The sequence below is a fragment of the Mytilus galloprovincialis genome, chromosome 5, assembly GCF_965363235.1.
Source record: "Mytilus galloprovincialis chromosome 5, xbMytGall1.hap1.1, whole genome shotgun sequence".
Taxonomy (NCBI): Eukaryota; Metazoa; Mollusca; class Bivalvia; order Mytilida; family Mytilidae; genus Mytilus; species Mytilus galloprovincialis.
In genome coordinates this window covers 40561846-40583424 of record NC_134842.1, presented here as the reverse complement: position 1 = coordinate 40583424, position 21579 = coordinate 40561846, and the positions used below count along the sequence as shown (strand labels likewise).

The 21579-nt window shown below is 33.1% G+C and overlaps 1 protein-coding gene across 2 annotated transcripts; it reads left to right on the top strand.

Moving 5' to 3' along the window:
• The first annotated feature begins 4748 nt into the window (after positions 1 to 4748).
• Positions 4749 to 21025, top strand: LOC143075815 (uncharacterized). 2 transcript variants are annotated; one of them, XM_076251372.1, is made up of 4 exons: positions 4749 to 4903; positions 7167 to 7334; positions 10728 to 10955; positions 20145 to 21025. In XM_076251372.1, exons 1-4 carry the CDS (start codon positions 4843 to 4845, stop codon positions 20354 to 20356), a joined length of 669 nt encoding a protein of 222 aa, XP_076107487.1. In that variant the 5' UTR covers positions 4749 to 4842; the 3' UTR covers positions 20357 to 21025. The 2 variants fall into 2 exon arrangements, with proteins under 2 accessions (XP_076107487.1, XP_076107488.1); XM_076251373.1 differs by lacking the exon at positions 7167 to 7334 and having other exon boundaries at positions 4820 to 4903.
• Positions 21026 to 21579: the final 554 nt, after the last annotated feature.

The following is a 21579-nucleotide window of genomic DNA, read 5'->3' as shown; positions in this document are numbered from 1 at the left end:
AGTTGTGTAATTGTCACTCATACCACATCTTCTTATACTTTTGCAAATACAAGTTTACGAATAATTATCTGAATCCTGCAGAATATGTGGTTAGAAATGTGTTTTGTGGTAAATGTTTTCATAAAAGGAGATGCAAGAGAGAAAAAAAAAATATTAGCACAAACATTAACATTACTTAATACACAAATCGAGGAAGAACATTTCATAATATTTCGTGTATTTGTGTTTTTTTTTTTTTTTTTTTTTTTAAAGTTTTTAATTTACTTTTTATATCATTAAGGTATGACTGTCATATTTTTTTCTGTCTAAAAAGAAATAACATAGAAAATTTAGTGCACACTGAATAACGCGCGTAGCGTGTTATTTAACAGTGTGCACCACATTTTTTATGTTATTTCGAATAGACAGAACATAACAATACAGTCATTTCTTATTATTCAATTCTAAATTCCATTTTAAACCTTAGAAAACCATGAAAAAAACTTTCATGACGTCACAGTCACATGACTAAATCATGTCTATGGGCTAATAAAAAATAACGTCAGCAAATCAGAAGACGTTACATCCAAAATTAAATTATTTGATAATAAACTTGAAATATCAAAACAGACAACACCTGGCATACATTTTTTACATTGACTCTTGAATTATTACACGCAATTGTTTATATAGAAGCTTAATTGTACAGAGAAAATGATAAGCTTTGTCTTGTTAATCATGTACATGATATAAAAAAAATGTTAACAGTGAAGAATATAAGTGAGGGATATCAAAGTTGATGATATTACAGTGAAGGGAAAAATATTACAGTAGATGTCATCACAGTGGAGGGTTTTACAGTGAAGACCATTACATTACAGTTGAATGTATTACAGTGAAGTATATTACAGCAGATACTATTTCAGCAGATAGTATATCTTGCAGTATTAGGCCAATTAAAATTAATTGATAGATTTTCATCCCCGCCCGCCCCAATTTTAAAATTTTTTTTTTTAAATTACGATTTCCGGATTTTGTTTATTTCCGTTACCGGTAAGCGTCGATATTTTGTTTCGTGTAAAACTTCCTGTTTCAAATTTCCGTTAAAAATGCCATGCGTTCGAGGCGGTTGTGTGGATTAAGGTTCAGCAGTAACGTTCAAAACCAAGAATAAATTATGCATATAGAACATTGTTTATTCTTAATGATCTTATAAAATTCCTGTTAAACTACTGTTAAATGGTAGATAATGTTTTGTAAATGAAAAAAGTGCTTCAATAAGGACTGTGTGTCTAAATTTGAAATGTGTATAAAATGTGTTTACAAATATTGATTCATTATTCCTTGTTAACTATAATTTCTACTTAATTTCTTTCCAGGTTATCAAAATGTTTCATAGCAGAACTCTGTTTTCAATAATTGATGTCATCATTAACAGCAATATGGAAAGGATGACAGTGCTGAATGTTTCTATGAAGTATACAAATATATGTTTATACCCTAAGCGTGCTATTAATCTTAAAACAAACTTTTATCATCTAGCTAAAAAAGTATCATTTTAATATAGATAGCCTATAACCTATTAGAAGATACAATCAACAACTCATGTTACTTCATTTAATTTACTGATGATTATGTATAACATATCAAAACAATATACATACAAGTTTTTTTGTTTTTTTTATTTTGATACAATCATCAATCTTTAAGTGTAATTATTGTCAATTTTTTAATATATCTTGTGCGTAAACAACACAACCTGTTTCGCCAATTCTTTTAAAACCTTTTTTTTTCAAATTGGAAGGATAATATTAAATTGACTTCGATTGACAAATACGTACCCGAATTTGTCCATATATCTGATCAATGTACGTATCCACACGTGGGTTTATTAAGGGTATATAAGCAACTTTGCATCACATGAGACTCAAACAGCCGGAATCATGGATGCACAACTGGGGGTTTTCCTTTTCTTGCTTGTGACAGTCCTACAGACAGTAGTTGATAAGTTGAAATTTTAAAGATGTTATGTAAATATTATCTGTATGTAGATATCCGAAAGGTTTGTTAGTTTTACTAACATTTTAAAATTAAATACTTTTGAAAATTTGTTAATGGAAGAGCCTACACAAATACTGTACACTTATACACAGCGAACACAGAAATTGCCGTAAATGACCTAATCAGAATCGACATAATTGATTATCACTCTGGCAAAAATAATCACGAATATAATGCCTACCCATGTTAAAACTACAATAAAGTATAGCTGACATCAATTATTTCTTAAATACAGTACAATTCTTAAATAGGAACTGGAGTTTGAATTACGATTTTTACCCATGTCTGTGTTGTAGGGTTAAAAAGCATGATAAAAAGAGAAACTATCAACAATAACAAAAGAAAAAAAAAGGGAAACAAAATCAGCAGCAGTAAAAGATCAATCAACTAAAATTCTAGTTATGACTATATTCTAGCGTAATACATTGGAGCTTGGCTTTCTAATTTCCATAAAAACATACTGCATTCTATTTCAAAAATAAAATGCCGACTAGCGGTATTTTTTAAATACATTGTACTTATTCAAGACGAGAAAAAAAATGAATAAATAATAATACAATGTATAATAGCAGTCTTGCAACTAAGCCCGAGAAATCACATCAAAATGATGTTGGGCTTATCATCTGCACCACTTAAAAAAACACCATAATTTCAAATTAAACTGTCATTCCAACTAAAATTTGTTAGATGACAGGAAGCACATGTTATTTTATCCTGATCCACAAGTGGTAATTGTTGCATACATGGATTAATAGTAAATACACAGCGCTGCCTCCCCCTTTTTTGAGAGGTTTTATATAAAAATGATCCTCCTTTTTATAATATACTATATAAAATGCATTTACGTTTGATAACTATATATTTATTTGGGGTATGTATGATCTTCATTTCATATATGAATATGCTATTCAGAATCTTAAATTATAAATAGTTAATGTTAGTAAACTAAATTAAACTAATATATGAATTAATATGAAAGTTCACCTTCAAAATAAGTTCCAAATGCCTCCCCCCGTTTTTCATGGGAAAAATTTGGTTGATTATTTAGGGAATCACTAATGACTAGAGCGGCTCCCTATTAGATCAGTCACCCCCCCCCCCCCCCCCCTTTTACAAAAAGTTCTGGATCTGCTCCTGACTATAGGTGCTGAACGTTATGTTACATGTATATTAAAATTGGTACATTTTTTAGGCCAGAATGGCACACCCCTACCATAAAAATATTGAGGTATCATTTAGTATCAATGGGATCTATCCTATAGATGAGAAAAGACCTAATTGTTCTTCTTATATTCTTTTCTTTTTTTTTTTCTTCTTAACATCTTTTGACAATCTATCAATACATGCAATAAGAGGGTGTGGTTGAGCTCTCATAGTATTTTAGTAACAACAAATTAATGTATATGTAATGAACTTAATTAAGCTGTTGAAATTTACCGAAATTTACCATATTAAAGATTCAAAGCTTAAATATAACATATAAAACTATGAAAAATAATACATTATTCAAAACTCGTTATTCTTCTTTTTAATATCTGATGAGGTAATGTGTAGATGTAAAACTAAATCAGAATATTTACTTTTTACTTTTGTAATTTCTTAACTTGAGGGTTTATCAAAAATTTACACACTCAGTTTTTGTTTTAAACATCTGTTTTATGTAATATCATCTGTCCCCTAATCAGTAGTGGATGACATATTTATATCTCTACTTAACCATTTTATAATTGAGAGAAGATATGAAATTTTCACTCTGAAGGGCTTAGTTGGAAGACTGATAGTGCACAAATATAACATTCATTTCCTTTTCCTGTTCTGGTAATTCAAGATATATTTGGTTGAAATGCACTAGAAATTACCAATTGAGGGGAACTAACTCCGTAATTTGCTATCATTCTAACCAAAAGATATCTGGAGATTACTCGAATTACCAGACACACAGAAACCAAAGAGCTACCATTCCTACCTCAAGATGAACGTTACTTCAAATTGGATGATTAAGCTGGTTTGGTTTTTTTCGGTCAAATTTGAAATTCTTCTAAATTGCCTGACGTTTACAAAGACTTAAATATATATAACACAGTTCACACAGATTATAAAGATGAATAAAACAAATTTTCGTTTTTGGAAAACAATATTCTCAAGCTTAAACTTATTAAAAAATTTTCGTTTTGCCTTATTCTACATGTGTAACTTCCAAAAATTATTTTTCGAATAAAAAGAACAATACACTATTCAAATTCAACATGCCTCGGTGTAAGTTATCACATCGGTTAAATATAATTGTATTTGATACAATTAAAACATGTGTTACGTAGCCAAAACAAGGAGATGCAATATTCGGAAATAATGATAATTTCAGATATATGAGAAGGTATATTAGACATGTAATTACAATGTTTAAATTAATATTTACGGATGGACAATAGTATCATTTTAATATAGATAGCCTATAACCTATTAGAAGATACAATCAACAACTCATGTTACTTCATTTAATTTACTGATGATTATGTATAACATATCAAAAAAATATACATACAAGTTTTTTTTTTTTTAATTTTGATACAATCATCAATCTTTAAGTGTAATTATTGTCAATTTTTTAATATATCTTGTGCGTAAACAACACAACCTGTTTCGCCAATTCTTTTCAAACCTTTTTTTTTCAAATTGGAAGGATACTATTAAAAAACGTACCCGAATTTGTCAATATATCTGATCAATGTACGTGTCCACGCGTGGGTTTATTAAGGGTATATAAGCAACTTTGTATCACATGAGACTCAAACAGCCGGAATCATGGATGCACGACTGGGAGTTTTCCTTTTCTTGCTTGTGACAGTCCTACAGACAGTAGTTGGTAAGTTGAAATTTTAAAAATGTTATGTAGATATTATCTGTATGTAGATATCCGAAAGGTTTGTTAGTTTTACTTCCTTTTTAAAATTAAATACTTTTGAAAATGTGTGCCTTTGCACTCAATGATCATATAATTATCAAATCAGAATTATTCTTAAAATAAAGGTCAAATTAGAATAGAGGATGTATAAAATTTAAACATCGGTTATGTACTATTGCATAGATCGATATTTGCTGAGTTCTAATTATTATTTGTTTTTATTCTTTACTTTGATTGTTTTATAGTTTTATTTTTGTTGGAAAAAGGAGTGAGTGTTGGAGTCGTTGTTCCAAGTAAAAAATATTGGTTTACAGACTAGCAGAATATGTTTCATACATATCAAGTTTAAAAAAATACATAATTTACGCAGGGTTTTTAAGAGAAATATGATAAACATTAAGGTCCAGCTCTCAGCTTACAGAGGATATAATGTTATGTGCAAAACAAAGTGTATCATGTTGCTATTACAAACAAAATTCTAACTTTCTATTCATATTTTTCTTTTCCTACTGACTGTATATTTTTGTCAAAATATATTAAAATTGTTCACAATTATCATTTTATTTTCGGAAATCAATTTCGCCATTAGACATGGTGACCATTTGACATCAGATTCACGGGCCATTTGCCATTGGACATAGTGACCATTTGCCATTAGACATAGTGACCATTCGCCATTAGATCCACTGACCATTTGCCATTAGGTCCACTGACCATTTGCCACAATACTTGGTGACCAATTGCCATTAGACATAGTGACAATTTGCCATTAGATTCACTGGCAATTCGCCATTAGACATGGTGACCATTTGCCATCAGATGCACGGGTCATTTGCCATTGGACATAGTGACCATTTGCTATTAGACATAGTGACCATTTGCCATTGGACATAGTGACCATTCGCCATTAGATTCACTGACCAAAGAAGCAAAAATGTCGGACAAAAAGCAAAATAATCGGACAAAAAGCAAAACGGACAAAAAGCAAAAGTGTCGGACAAAAAGTAAATTAATCGGACAAAAAGCAAAACGGACAAAAAGCAAAAGTGTCGGACAAAAAGCAAAATTATCGGACAAAAAGTAAAAGCGGACAAAAAGCGAATTGTGGACAAAAAGCACCGTATCAACCGGTCTCTGAAATAAGCTGGCCGTATTTTGCTAAAACTGCAAACAAATGATGTATGTAAAAGCCATGATCGGTCTCTGAAATTAGCTGGCCGTATTTTGCTAAAACTGCAAACAAATGATGTATGTAAAAGCCATGATCGTCTCTAAAATTACCTGGCCATATTTTTCTAAAACTGGAAACAAATGATGTATGTTAGAGCCATGGTCAGTCTCTGAAATTAGCTGGCCGTATTTTGCTAAAACTGGAAACAAATGATGTATGTTAGAGCCCTTGTCGGTCTCTGAAATTAGCTGGCCGTATTTTGCTAAAACTGCAAACAAATGATGTATGTTAAAGCAATTATCGGTCTCTGAAATTAGCAGGCCTTAGTTTTCTTAAACTGTTAAAGAATGAGATGTCAATAGAGCAATTATTGGTTCCTAAAACTACAAAATTAGTGAACTTCTTAATCTTTTCTGTATTAAAATATCATTTACAGTTGGATAGAATGATATAGTATGGTCACTTTAATGCAGAAATGTACCCATTGCTAGAGATTTATTTCCACATATGAAAATCGGATTAAGTTTTTTAGCAGTAATTGCAATTTTAACTGCTAACACTTCAGGAGCAACCGTTCTAAGGTCGGTTTGTCGTTGGGTTCGTATTGCCTAAACTAAAATTTGCTATGGAGTTTAACCGTTAAAGTTGTTTATCTGTTCCGTTGTTTTTCTTTTCTTTTAGCCATGGTGTCTTCTATTTATCTTCGACTTTATATTGCTTACTCTGTCCCCCTTTTTAACTGAGTTTTGCCAATGAATTAAGATATATTTACATTTATCAATTTACCACTATATCGTAATAAAAGGAAATTTTGTAACCTCAACAACATTTGATATGATATGATTTTAAGTTTTTACTATCAAAGTAGATAAAAATAGATATAAATATGACACGCATAACAATTTATCATGCATATAATATGTACGTCATCATCAGGAAACAGTAGTAACCTTATATAAATTAGGAACCCAATGATAAAACATTATAGAGTGTTGTTTCAAGTGGAAGCGAGCGAAAACTATGTCCAATTTTTAATAGTATTTTGTCTTGCAGCTGTTAGAGGTAAGGCGACAGAATGTGTTCTAGATTTGCTTACGGAATTCAATAAAGTTCAAGAGAGGATGGATGCTCTTCAAAGGGAGACTGTTGTCCTTCAAAAGGAGAATAGTGTCCTTCAAAAAAAGATTGGTGGCCTGGAAAAATCACAAAATGCTACTAAAGGTGAGACATTGCAGGAACACACCATAAAATGATTGTTACTCATTTAAATATTCATCGGTCATTTTCATTACATGTATTTGCTTTATTATAACGTTGTGGTTAGCCATACACTACCGATTATTAGTATATACAATTAAACACATTGTTCATATCTTGTACATAGGATATTGCAACATTCATGTATCTAATATCAGAGATTGATTTTGCAATTTATGGTCTATTATTGCTATTGTCTTATTTTACTGATACAATCAGTAAATGTGTGAATCCGCATATTTTTAACAAGATTTTACATGCAAATCGGCATGCTGAAATAAATAATGCATGATTCTCTTTTATTTTCTGAAACCTAATTCACCGAATGTTTTTAAATTAGTCACATTTGCATAAAATGCAAGTAAACTTAATAAAAACGTTTTCTAAATTGTATTAATACTATCATTTTGCACAAGACCAAACTATAGGTTTAATGTTTGGATTTTTTACATTTTTCAATAGAGCTAAAAAGAGCAGTATGTAACATGTCACCTATAAACATGTCACATGATTCATATTTCAATAAAAAAAAATCCTTGTTTTCAATTAAATGACATTGAAGGTCAAAAGGTTAAAGGTAATTTGCCTGCCAATTGGGTACCTGGTGGCCATTTCCGTTACCGCTCCCAGTGATGCCATATTGAGGGTTAGAGGTTGATACTTACAAGAGAAGCTATCGAATCATGAGTTCTTAATCGATAAAGTTGAAGTCATCTTGTGGAAAATTTACGCACTCTTTTTGCAAGTAATCATGACTTCGTTCAATATCAATGTAACAAATAACCACGGATATGTTCCTCTTGTCCTAGCCAAAATGCCGTCCATTTTTACTCCTTTATAATATCGTCAGATGCCACTTATGATCGGATTTTCATTTGCCATCATTTGCTATGAGTAAAACAATGTGTGTCACTAATGAAGCACGAACTGCTTACTAGTCTGGTGCAATTTTTTTTTCACCCTCGGTTTTTTAGTAGGTTCAATCTTTATCCTTCTGTGTAGTTTTTTGTGGACTGTTGTTTATCTGTTCGTTCTTTTTCTTTTCGTCATGGTGATGACTGTCTTTATTTAATTGTTGGTTTTCGATTGCTCTCTTGGTGTATTTTACCCTTTTGAAACATTAATATACTTTTTTTGATAACTAGAAAGTATCCCAAGTGCAGGTATGAAGGAGGGTCTCGATGGGGATCTCCATTTCTATAATAAGCACTATCTGTCTTTTTGTCCGTCAGCCTATAAGTCAGTATTTCATCTACATTCTAATTTTTTCCAGTGTAACTAGTACCCATAAAAGGAAGATCCATTTCGATGTTAGTGAAATTTTGACAAAAATTAGGGTAAAAAACTCAGTTTTTTGTTAAAACAATCACAATTTTTTTTAAAACATCTGTTTGTGCTAGAATTTCAACAAAAAAATATATAAAAGTATAACAAGATATTCCAATATGATTGTAAGTGCCAAAAATAAATTAAAAAATGTAGTATTAACTTATTATTTGTAAAACAAAACACATATTTTTAGAAACATCTTTTTATGTTACATGTAAGGTTTCGACCAACATTGAAATATAGGTATAACATGCTATTCATATTAATTTTCGGTGTCAAATTTGGGGTAAGATTTTCTTGTTTAAAAAATGACAAATTTCTGAAAAAAAAAAAAAAAAATGTATGTGTAAGTTTTCCATCGAAAATTGATATACAGGTATAATATGCTTTCTAATTTGATTCCCTATGTCAAATTTTCGGTAAAAACTTATTTTTGTTAAAAATGACAAATTTTGAGAACATCTGAATTTGATCTGAATGAAAATATATATGTAGGTTAATTTGCTTTTCCAAATTGATTCCCTGTGTGAAAAATTACTGGTTGTCCACCATTTACGAAATGGCCGCCAAAATACATAGTGCTTGGATTCTAACAACATTTTATATTTATGGAGAACATATCGTGAATTTATTTCTTGTCTCAAAATTTAAGAAAATTATACCTCATGAACTTGAAATGCTTTGCTTGCATGAGTATTAACTATTTGTTTCTATGCCTCACACAAAATATGCAAGCGGTGCCCTTGCTGACAGGTTAGTTTTCCATTCAGGTACAGGATTGTGTAAAAGTTCGTAATGTTCGACATCTTCGCCAACCTTTACGAAATCAATTTTGTTCGCCAACTTCGCCAACATTTATGAAATCATTGCTGTTCGCCAACTTCGCCAACCTTCATGTGTTTGTTATTTTTTCTGTATTCTCAAGTTTTTCGCCAATTATTCTCTATTCCTTATATCGTAACACCTCACTGTATTCTATAAAGTTTTAGGTCATTTTTTCTATTATCTATTTTCTGTAAACCCATCCAGACCCTCATGAAGGAAATTGATGAATACAGCAGAATCAGCCTTATTTTTTCTTTATTTCAATTTAAATAAATTTACAAGCATACAAAATATTCTCCGTCGATGCCAAGGAAGACAACACTAATAATATAAGATATCGGGGAAAACTTAATTGTTAATTGTCAGTATTTATATATTCTATGGAATAAAAAAGGATCTTGATTGATGTTATTTGCAGACTAAACAACGGTAAAACACAGCTGGAGTACGTCTAAGTACCTAGTATAGATATTTTTGGATTCTCGAACATTCTATGGTTGGGCCAATTTAATTTTCAAAAGTGCATTTGAAGAGTAGAAGTGCTAATGCTAGAACAACCTGTACAGTCTTAACTTTATCTCATTTAATTTGAACCACGTGTCTTCCTGAAAATCCGGGAAATTCTTTATTTAGTAAAGATACCAAATAAGCAGATACACTCTATGCATGATGATAAATGATTATCTGAATTTTCGAAAAGTCTCTATTTCAGCCAGTTATACTTTATCATGTTTACTTAGGACAAGAAACCTAAGTACTTCAACAAACTGTAAAATATTTGTGTAAATTTTACAAGTTAAATTTGTTCATTATACTTAAAAGACAATAAAGATTTTTTGATTTACAGATGCTAGAACTTAACTCATATGATTATGGCACGACTTATGACTTACTCCTCTCTTTATACATGGGCTTATCCAGGATTTTTGAAAGGGGGCGTTATTCCCGATAATTGAGATATACTGCCGAACGGAGATAAGCGAAACAAATTTTGGACGATTTTATACTATAAATTACATATATCGTAAAAGCACACGAGATTCTAAATTGTATTTATCAAAAAAAGGGGGGGCGTATGACCTCTACGCCCCCTTGATCTGCCACTGTTATATAACATGTATAAGACACTATTGTTTTGTTTCATTTCAACGAAAATTATGCTTAACAAAATTTGCCCTGTCCTAATGTTTTTATCTTTAACAGAATTTGGAAGATTCGACCTTGCATACAAGAAGAACTGTGGACAAAGTTCTACTTATTTAGACCCATGTAACCACGCTGTTGATGGGAACCTAGTAACCTTTTCTTGCACAGGACATACCAGTTTCAGTAATGGAGTCAACTATGGAACGAGCAAACCATCTTGGTGGGTCGACTTAGGAAACACTTACAAAGTCCGCCGTGTTGACGTCTACAACAGATTGTCCTCTGGTAATATTAATTATAGAAATAAAAACGTAGATATGGACCATTTCACTTTAAAATTATAATACAACGTACTAGTTTGGTCAAAAATCTGAAATCCGGTCGATCAGGTGTCTAAAAATATCATACATATTGAAAAAGTACAATGTAATCTGTAAATACTAGATTCTGTCAAAGAGCAATATCATCTGCGGCTGACAAAGTTTTGAGAATGATTTCTCACCTGGGTGTTACATTTTGTGGTTGATGTATCTATCGCGCGATTGTTAAGGAGTTGAGGAATTCCGTTTGCATCTTGTTAGTAGTTAGCTACTATGAATCTAGTAGTTGCAGTGAACTGAGATATCACTGTCTCATCCAACCATTCTTACTGTGCGAGTCTCTCTAAAACAATTGAAAATATGAAGCAGACAAGAGTATCCAACAATGACACAACTAGGAACTGATAAATGACAAATCAAACATTTAATTATACACATAAATACGACGGTGACATATTCCCCCACCAAAAAAAATCATCCCTGAATTATCGTAGAATGTATGTCGGCAAATACCATGAATACACTATACATAATATTTATAAATTTCGCTCATTTTTATCCATCGTTGCTTCCATATGACGTGTCCATGAGGAACTCAATGCCTGAGTAGGATGTACTCCATCAACTAACATTGAATAAATGTAACGAATTTTACTTGTACACCTTTTATGAACAAAATCGTGTAAGAAAGGGGTTACAACACCATTTTCTAAGTTCTTCTGTACAATATATATATTCACTGAGTGTAAAACTATATTTAATTGTTCCTGCATTCTCTCGTAATCAGGCAGACAGTTTTACCAATGAATTTCCTGTGAGTGTTCCATTTCTGGAAACTCAATGTTGTTATAGTTGCGACAACAACTTTACATCCTATATTTTTCATACATTTTTCAATATCTGACGTTTCTTGTATAAGTGCAACATGATCCTTCTCTAAATAAAGATATGAATCTTCATATTGTTCGTTCTTGATACGCACCAAAGAACATATATCTAGAATCCCGGCAACACACTATACTATCTTAGGATGAAAGATAATATGAAGTCGCTTTTCAGTCAAACTACACAAAGTATCACCAGGAATAATGTAAACCTGCTTACAATCTACCTGACTCCTGCTACTTCCACGACTTGACGCAAAAATGTAAGAACTACTATATACATATCCGGAAAGTAAAACAATACTTATATGTACTAACACTGTAAAATATGAAACTTTACGATCGACCTCTCAATATGCTCAGGTAGCCACCGCCTCTCTGTGCATATCAAGATTATCGAGCAAAAAATTTCAAAGAAAACAGCAATATATAAGGAAATGTAAAAACAAAAATAAACAAAAATAAGTACTTTCCCTAAAAATACAAATAATCACCATAGCGATCTGGCTTCTAGACTGTCTAGATGTGAGACGTAAAATCGGTTATTGAACTGTTCCACAGGTACATGTGTATTTTCGGGAACGCTACTTACCTCGTTGGAAATATCTGAATTCGGAGCAATTAATTAGGATTGCTCATGCGTTAATCTACTACTAGTATTAAGTGTCTCATCAATATGTCCACTAGAGAGACCCGTATGTGTTCCAGATGTAGAAATTGCATTACCTGTACCATTACTCAAATTTAGAATATCTGAGTTATGAGTTTGATTCCTTTGGGGTTCCGAAGCTATTAAACTCAATGGACTAAACACTTCAGCCGAAGGATTTAGAGAACTACTTGATATGGTCATGTACCGACCTGGTTGTACAAAAGGCATTAACGCATCATCAGAATCAGAATCTGACTTATCTGAATAATCAAGAACACTAACTGTACATTCAATATCTTTTACAGATTCTACAATCTGTATCTCATCGTCGACTCTATTGGATTCACTTGTGCATTTACTGTTTCTTTCTTTCTTACTATGAGGTACCAATTCTTCGGTTGGCAAAGAATAAATGTAGTAAACAGTAGATTCCTATGCACTGTCCTAGTTTTTGACTTACGTTTACCATACTCAGGTTTTATCACATCAACGGGGATATTTGTATCAGGTTGAGATACTACAATGAAGGGCTCTCTGTTCCAACGGTTTGCCAGCTTTTGTCTACTTTTTGTATGTATGTTCGTGAGGAGAACTCTATCTCCCTTCTTCAAAACTGAATTTCTCCCCTTTAAATCGTACTTGGTTTTATGTCTCCTGCTAGCTTTCTCTGCAACTTTTGCAGCTGTCTTGTAAGCATACTGTAATCTCTTTTCTAACTGACTAGCATACGATTCGTGACTCTTACCTTGAGATACGTCTCTATCAACGCCTAGAAAAGCATCAATCAGGAGACGAGGATGCCACCCAAACATTACAAAATGAGGGCTGTATCCCGTACTCACGTGCTTTGTGGCATTATAGGCATGTACTAAAGGCGGCGCGTAACTCTTCCAATCTGACTTATGTTCGTCGTTCAAGGTTCCAAGCATGCTTAAAAGTGTGGAGTTAAACCTTTCGCACTGATCGTGTCCAATTGGGTGAACTGGAGTTGTCCTTGTTTTCTTCATACGGGCAATTTTAAATATTTCACTAATGACTCTCGATCGCTAAGTATACGTGCAGGAAAGGAATAATGCTGAATGAAGAACTCCCAAAGGTATCTAGCAGTAGTCTGGGCCGTCTGATTCCGTGTTGGAATTACCTGGGCATACCTTGTAAAATGATCAGTTATCACTAGTATATTTTCATAACCTCCCTTTAATTGTTTTAAACAGAGAAAATATATACAAATCATCTCCAATGGTTGACTTGTCTCTATACTTACTAGTTCAGCAAATCTACTACTCTTAGTTTTCATTAGTATACAATTTGGGCAAGTCGCCACCTTACCTTCTACGTCCTTATTCATATCAGGCCAATAAAATCTGGAATATACAAGAAATAGAGTACGATCTCTGCCTTGGTGACCAGCATCGTCATGTAAACCTCTCAAAGCAATATCCCTGTAAGCAGCTCGTAAAATAAGCTAATATATAGTCTCATGGTTGAGTTTACTTACCCTATAGAGGACTTCTTTCTTTATTACTAATTTATCCCAGCCGTAAAGTTACATGCGTGTACCTAAATGTTGCTTATCAATTTCTCTCTTCGTAGGTTTATATCCTGCTCTTTTTAATTCAAGTGCCCTCGCTTTATCTTGATCTTTCTTCTGTTCTACCACCCAAGAAATGTCTGAAAAGGCATCTAGGTCGGGGTCATCCTTATCGACTATACCTTCCAGAGTTTGAGACATAAAATGCTGCCAGTGGGTGGATAGCTCGACGAAACTAAAATAGCATCGCATATAGCTTTAACAGCATCGCTAAATAATTCCTGATGGTCATAACCAATCCTTGACAAACTGTCAGTGTCAACGTTCGACTTATCATTCCTATAAACCAAACTGAAATCATAATCTGCTAATTCTGCTTTCCATCTCTGTGATGTAGCGTCTAATTTGGCTTTACCCAAGACATAAATAGGCGGATTTTTATCCGTGCGGACTTCAAACTTATTTCCATAAACTTTTTAAGATAGTCTCGAAATTTATCAGTAACCGCCCATTTCAAAGTCAGAAACTCTCGTTTATGGACCGGATAAAATTTCTCCGCAGCACGTAGCGCTCTACTAGCATATGCTATCTCCCTTTCGATACCATTCTGGAGTTGATAAAGTATGGCGCCTAACCCATCACCACTGGCGTCTATATTCAAAATGAATGGTATACTATAATCGGCAAAAAGCCAGAATAGGGGGACTAGTCAATACCTCTATCAACTTTTCTTTGGCAGCTTGCTGTTCATCGCCCCATTTTCACTTCGTTGGCTTGGGTTTATTCTTCTTCTTCTTAGATTTCTATTTCTTGTTTGTTTGGTGTCCTACCAGAAGATCATTTAGTGGTCTTACTATTTTAGCATAATCTCGTACGAACTTCCTGTAATAGGATGTGAAAAATCCCTCTGACATTCTTTATTTTTGGCCAGTTTCGTACCGCTTTTACCTTTTCTTGGTCTGTTTTAATTCCCTCTTCAGAGACAATAAAGCCCAGGTATTTAATTTCTCTCCTAAAGAACTCACACTTTCTTCCTTTTAGTTTTAGGCCATGCTTCTTTAATCTACAGGAGATAGACTCTAGTCTTTTCATATGCTCTTCAGTTGTCTTAGAAAAAAATCACTATATTATCCAAATATATTAGGCATTCTCTCAGATGTATCTCACCCATGCATCTCTCCATGAGACGCTGAAATGTCGCACAAGCATTGGTTAACCAAAAAGCTAGCCTGTTACACTCATAAAAACCGAGAGTACCGAGACTTATGCAGTCTTATAACGATCAGATTCTTTAGGGTTACACTGCCAATAGGTCGACCTAAGGTCAATTTTACTAAAATACTTACTTCCGGAAGACAATCTAGTGTCTCATCTATGAAGGGAAGACTTTGGGCATCCCGAATAGTCTTCTGTTCAATTTCCTAAAATCAAGACAGAATCGAAGACTTCCGTCTGGTTTCCTCACAAGTACAACATTGGAAGAGTAGGGACTAGAAGATTCTCTTATGGCCCCTGCTTCCAACATTTCCTTCAAATGTTCGCGCACCTCCTCGTGCAATGACGGTGGTATGCGTCGATATGGTTCCTTAAAAAGGAGTGTTGTCTGTTAATTTGTTCGCATGTTGCATTAATGTAGTGAACCCTAGATCTGTTGGTCCTGTAGAAAAGATCGACTTCCACTTAGTTAAGAAACCTTTTAATTGTACCTTTGTACTGTCAAGGCCTCCTTGACGTTAATACCAAGTTCTTCAAGACTCTCCTTACCTTCATTAATTGTCTCACTATCTGACAATGTATGTTCATCAAAACCATCACGTACAACAGTAACTCTACTTAACTCACAATGGACTGTTTTATGTTTGATACAAATCCTAACTGGTACCCTCTGTTTACCGCTAACTTTGACTGATACTACTCTGGGACAGACAACTACCTGATCTGATAACTCACTCAAAATAGAGCGGTTCTCGGTTACTAAAGTCTCAGTATTTGCGTCACCTTTTAGCTTTACTATTCCCGATATGGTCATTACTGATGAAGAAAACAGTTTAAACGGGTGTCTATTGGAAGAACGCACCACTCTGGAACTGTTATCCTGTATAGACGAAAAGACAACATCCCACTGTTTTGGTATCGAAATATCATCATCAAGACAGTGTACTAACTCCATATCTAACCGTAAAATGTTTGTACCAACTATAACCGGGACTTTCTCTGTATAATCAGACATAGGTTCAACCAACATAGGAACATAGAAGGACTCGACTTGAAGAAAAGGTATCTGGACCTCGACCTCATCATAACCAATATACGGCAGTTTCGAACCACCAGCAACACTGGCTGATAACTCAAATTCATCCAAATCTTAACTACGGGGACAGGTTTCATTAACTTCAAAACATGATCAGAAACTGTTGTAATCATCGAACCACTATCAATCAAAGCTTTACACTTCATCGAATTAACCTGTATAATTGATTGATTCTCCATACTTACCATTCTATCTAACAAAGATTTAGTCTTAATTAAGTCTGATTTAAATAAAGGGCTATACTTTTATTAAATGCATCTAACTTCTGTATAAGATCACTCATATCTGATGCAGCAGTAACTGGTTGATGTGTGACAGTAGCTGTAGGCTTAGAAGCGACTGAAATCTGAAGCTCTAGTTCAATTGCTCTTACCTCTTTCCTTAATTCATCAAAGTTTTTGATAGTGTCATTTTTGTATCTGGTATCATGTTTCAATACAGAATCCCTGATACCTGACCAAAACTTTGTTCTCAAAATATCATCTCTAACTTCTGAAGTTAATTTACCTTTATCATATGCTCTCTGTAGTATACCCTCTAATTTCATACCGTAATCGGCCACTTATTGGCTCTCTTCCTGCTTCTCAGTATAAAATGACTGTAAAGGTGTCTCATTTGAATAAACATTTCCGTTAATGCCTTCTAATTTTTTCCAGAATCTTATGTGGAGTAGCACACTCAGGAAGAGTAAGCAGGGTATTGCGGGCTTGATTTTTCAAAGAATTTCTCATACACTGTACTATGATTAACTCCGGGTACAAGTTTTCTCGGAGCAAACATTAAACTTCAAATTTCCACACGTCAAATGAAGCTTCACTCTTTGCATTCCCAGAGAAAAACGGTATCCGTGGTCTTGTGTACGTTGGTGTATTACTAGAAACGTCATGAGTGTGTGATTTCCCAAATCAAAACTAACTTTTGGTTTCACCTGATCATTTAGACCTGATAGTATTTTCTAAAAGGGGGAGGGGTGGTGGTCTAGACGGAAACTTATCAGTAGGTGGCTTCGGTGTACTAGAAGTATACCCTGTCGGTATTTTCCCAAAATCCGACCCTTCTTTCTTAATCAACGGTTTACCATAAGATATTAAGTCATACTCCTTATTAGTAAGCACTTTATATTTACCATGTTTAGACAAAAATGCTATCTTTTTTTCAATATCAGTCTCTGTCATATTAGGGTCATGACCTATAATATTACCCTCAGCTTCGGTACCAGATGTGTTTCCATCAGCCATAATCAAAGCAGAATACTCAATGTATAAAACGGGACACAATACAAAACATAAAAAGACACATATGATAGACAAGACAAATAATGAAAAGGATGATGATGAAAATGTCAACTTACCGTCAAATGATCTAACGTGCATGTGAAATCTGACACTGCAAGGACCAGGTGTTCATGCAACAATGCACACAAAAATGCAAACTGAAAAATATAAGTAATAAGATAAACTATGACATCTTAAAAATAAATAAAAGTAATACTCAACAAGATAAAGAATATATAATACTTGTAATCAAATATTTCTAGCAATTAATGTTAATTATTATGATTGTTATTCTTAAATTATTTAAATATCAGTTCCAATCTAATAAAATACTGTCTGGGTTCAAAATTAATACACTATTGTTTACTTCGTTGATTTAAAAACCAGTAGAATCCAACGCGGAATGTGTAATGAAATTGACATCTGTGATGACTATAAACACACAACGAAAATATGTACTATGTAATTTTTTCAACTGGAACGCAACACAATATATATGAATGAATCTATTTTCCTTTTGTTATCGGTGTAAAATTAAACATTCACCAAATCAATACACTTCGTTGGTATGCGCAAAATATGAATATTTTCTTAACATTCATTACCAATATGCCTTTACATGTTTCCAACTCAACTCCGGCAATTGTTTACAACTTTTTCACACTATATACCTCAACAGTGCTGTATACCTTTGGATCATCGTGCCGCCGAGTAGATATCTAGATGAACTGTTATCCAAATAAATTCAAGAACGGAAAGATTCTTCAACAACTCTTATTTAAGAAAAACCGTGGCACCCAAAACTATGTCATCTCTCACTCTGAAGACTCCATTTGTCACAGTGAACTGGACATACACCAAATTATCGTTATGGCAAATATCAGACAGTGACTTTGGTACCACTTTTATTAACTGCAAATATATATGTATATCAACATATACAAATCTTTCAACAAATTCGGAAAACAATAACATTCATTCATAACCTAAATATAAAACCAAGAACTAAATAGAGACAAGAACTAACGAACTAATGAATTCGACAAAGCACTTCAAAATAACGCCGTAAACTAATACTGCAAATAAGACAATTTATAGCTGTAGTTCAGTGATTTTGAACTTTACTAGAAAACTATGTAAAAAGTACGGAAAATCCGTATTGTATCTTATTATAGATTTTTACGATAAAACTATCATAATATTTCCGTATAACTTTTAATGAATGAAATTCTATCGAGAAACTGTAAATAAAACTTTTCAAATAACAAGATTAACAAACCTGCAAATATTGTTTTAACATTTAAGCATCCACTCAAAAAGGCGTTTATTCAGTTAATGAAATACTAAATATCTATCTATATATATATATATATATATATATATATATATATATATATATATATAAGGCGTACATTTATTTTCCCGCGTGCGTGCAATCATATTTTATTCTATCTAAATTATTCAGGTGTAGGGTAGTGACGTGTATCTGAAATTGTGCAGCGACGTGTATTAGAAATGTCGTCAGTCTCAGTCAAGCGTCATAATGAGATGATGAGTATGATGAAACAGAAAATGGAATGAATGAAATAGATGAACTGATGAATGACAAATCAAACATTCAATTATAGACATAAATACGACGGTGACATATACCTAATACAGTTGACCTATTACTTATGGTGTCTGAGAAATCGACATAAGCACGAAATGTAACTGATTCATGAAATTGAGTCAAGGTTAGGCAATCATTGTCTGACAGACATGTATACCTTGCAATATATCTTTATACCAAATATAGTTGTGCTATTACTCATAATTTCTAAAAAAAAAAAAAAGAAAATTGAAAAAAAAAATGTCAGACGGAAACTTCAGAACATGAGGCATATGTAAACAAGATATGAAGCATCCAGGTCTTGTTCCTATTGAAATATGAAGCTTCGTAAAAAGAGCTAACCCATTCAACACCGCATACGCATCCCTATGTTCACATTCACTGACATTCGTTGCAGGAGAGACGAAAAGGATAACAGGAAACATTGTACAGTACATGTACAACAGTCAAAACTCTCCCGAAACTAAGACATACAAAGACAGAAAGAAACAACGAAAAATACATGGTCCATATAGCCTGATTTGGTGCAGGTAATAAATCAGATGTGATTAAACCAGTTTTACGTGCGCACAACCTCCCCATCTGCCTATCTAGATCATAAGTCATAAAGGTAAAACACACAATAAAAAAACCGACACAGTCCAACTATCAAAAGGATGACCCCTAACTTGAACAAGGAAATAAAATACGGCACAAAATTTGAAAACCAAATTGTGCTTCCTACTACAGGAAGCTAACAACAACTGTTGGTTAAGTGCTGCCGTTCAAAAAGAAAGAAAAATCAGAAACAACATATGTTTATCGATTACATATTTTAAAAATCAAAATATACATGTATCTTAAGCCATCGACAGTTGTGATATTATATGTAAATATATATTTATTTATAGGACATAGACTTTACAACTTGGATGTTACTGCTGGAAAGTCTTTGTCAGGAATGAGTTTGTGCGATCATTACAAAGGAAGGGCTACAAATGGGGAACTTGTCATTCTTGTCTGTAGGCAGCCAATTGAGGCTCGCTATGTCAAACTACAGATTATGGAGGAGAATTCTGCAGATAACTATCTGCAGTTAGCTGCGGTCGAAGTATATGAATGACTCCGTCTTTTAAAAAAGGAAATGTTATTGCAGAATACGTCATATATGTGAAGTCTGTGCCATTTAATCTCTTAAGTATTGCCAAAGTAAATGAAAATAATACTTTATAAATTTCGTGCCTCCGAAGCGCTTTTCTGGATTTACCTTCTTCGGAGACGCTTCAAACCCAAGAATTTGAAAGCTAGGGATATATAAATACAAAAAAAACGTTAGGATCTTGATGACCAAAAGGGACATAAAAAAAGCCAAATTCAGCGAAGGTCAACTTTGCCAGAGGGAGTTGGAACCTTGGTTTCTTAGAAATTTCTTAATTTAATTCAACGGGGAATTTTAGAAAAATACTTTATAATCCATGTGAGTACTGAAGTACGGACTACTGGGTTGCTTATACCATTGGGGACTAATAGTTCACCAATCAATTTACTCTGACAAGAAACTTGGTATATGTCCTTCCACTAAAACCATTGTGACGCGGCGTGAGTAAGGGCAATATTAAGTATTTTCCGTATTAAAAAAATATAAGACATCTCCGAAAGGATGACCTTGATATTGAGGTTTGACTGTATGTAAAATGTTGTTCTTTTAACATGCTTTGACCTACATAAAAATTTCATTACTGTAATGAACTGCTTTCTTTTAAGCTTACTTAATAAACTTACCTTTTTCAAACAGCTGCTTTATTTTTCTTCATCGTCTATTGTTACCTTTCCCTACAACAATGATTAAAATTGTGAAGGGAATAAACACTACCTGTGAACTTACGCAATCTTTTAGATATCTTTATCAGACGAGCTTATCTGTCTATTAAGTATTTTTTAATGAACGACTATCTTCCTGCGCTATTAAATACAGGGAGAGAAAATAGAAATTGCACTATATGAGATACATTAATTTTTGGAGAATTTCTGAAACAAAGTGTAATGCAAAAGTGTACTAGTATAAAAATTGATAACATACACTTGCCATACATTTTGGTTTTAAAGAATACGATTGATAAAAGTTTGTTTTTACATATATTTTAAAGTTGGCATGCCTTTTGATATTTTATTGTCAACGGGAGCACTCTGTTTTGATACATTTGTATTCGTAAGCTAACATTTGAACAGGGGCTAGTCACACTTAAACAGTGCCTTAGTTGGAGACGCGGTATTCCATCCAATCTTAGATGTTAACCAATTCCAAATGAGTTTAATAAAAGTTTGTTTTTACATATATTTTAAAAG

Coding starts and splice junctions, on each gene's coding strand:
- LOC143075815 (XM_076251372.1), top strand. CDS start 4,843: ATGGATGCACGACTGGGAGTTTTCCTTTTCTTGCTTGTGACAGTCCTA. Junction 4,904..7,166: donor AGTCCTACAGACAGTAGTTG/GTAAGTTGAAAT, acceptor TTTGTCTTGCAG/CTGTTAGAGGTAAGGCGACA. Junction 10,956..20,144: donor CTACAACAGATTGTCCTCTG/GTAATATTAATT, acceptor ATTTATTTATAG/GACATAGACTTTACAACTTG.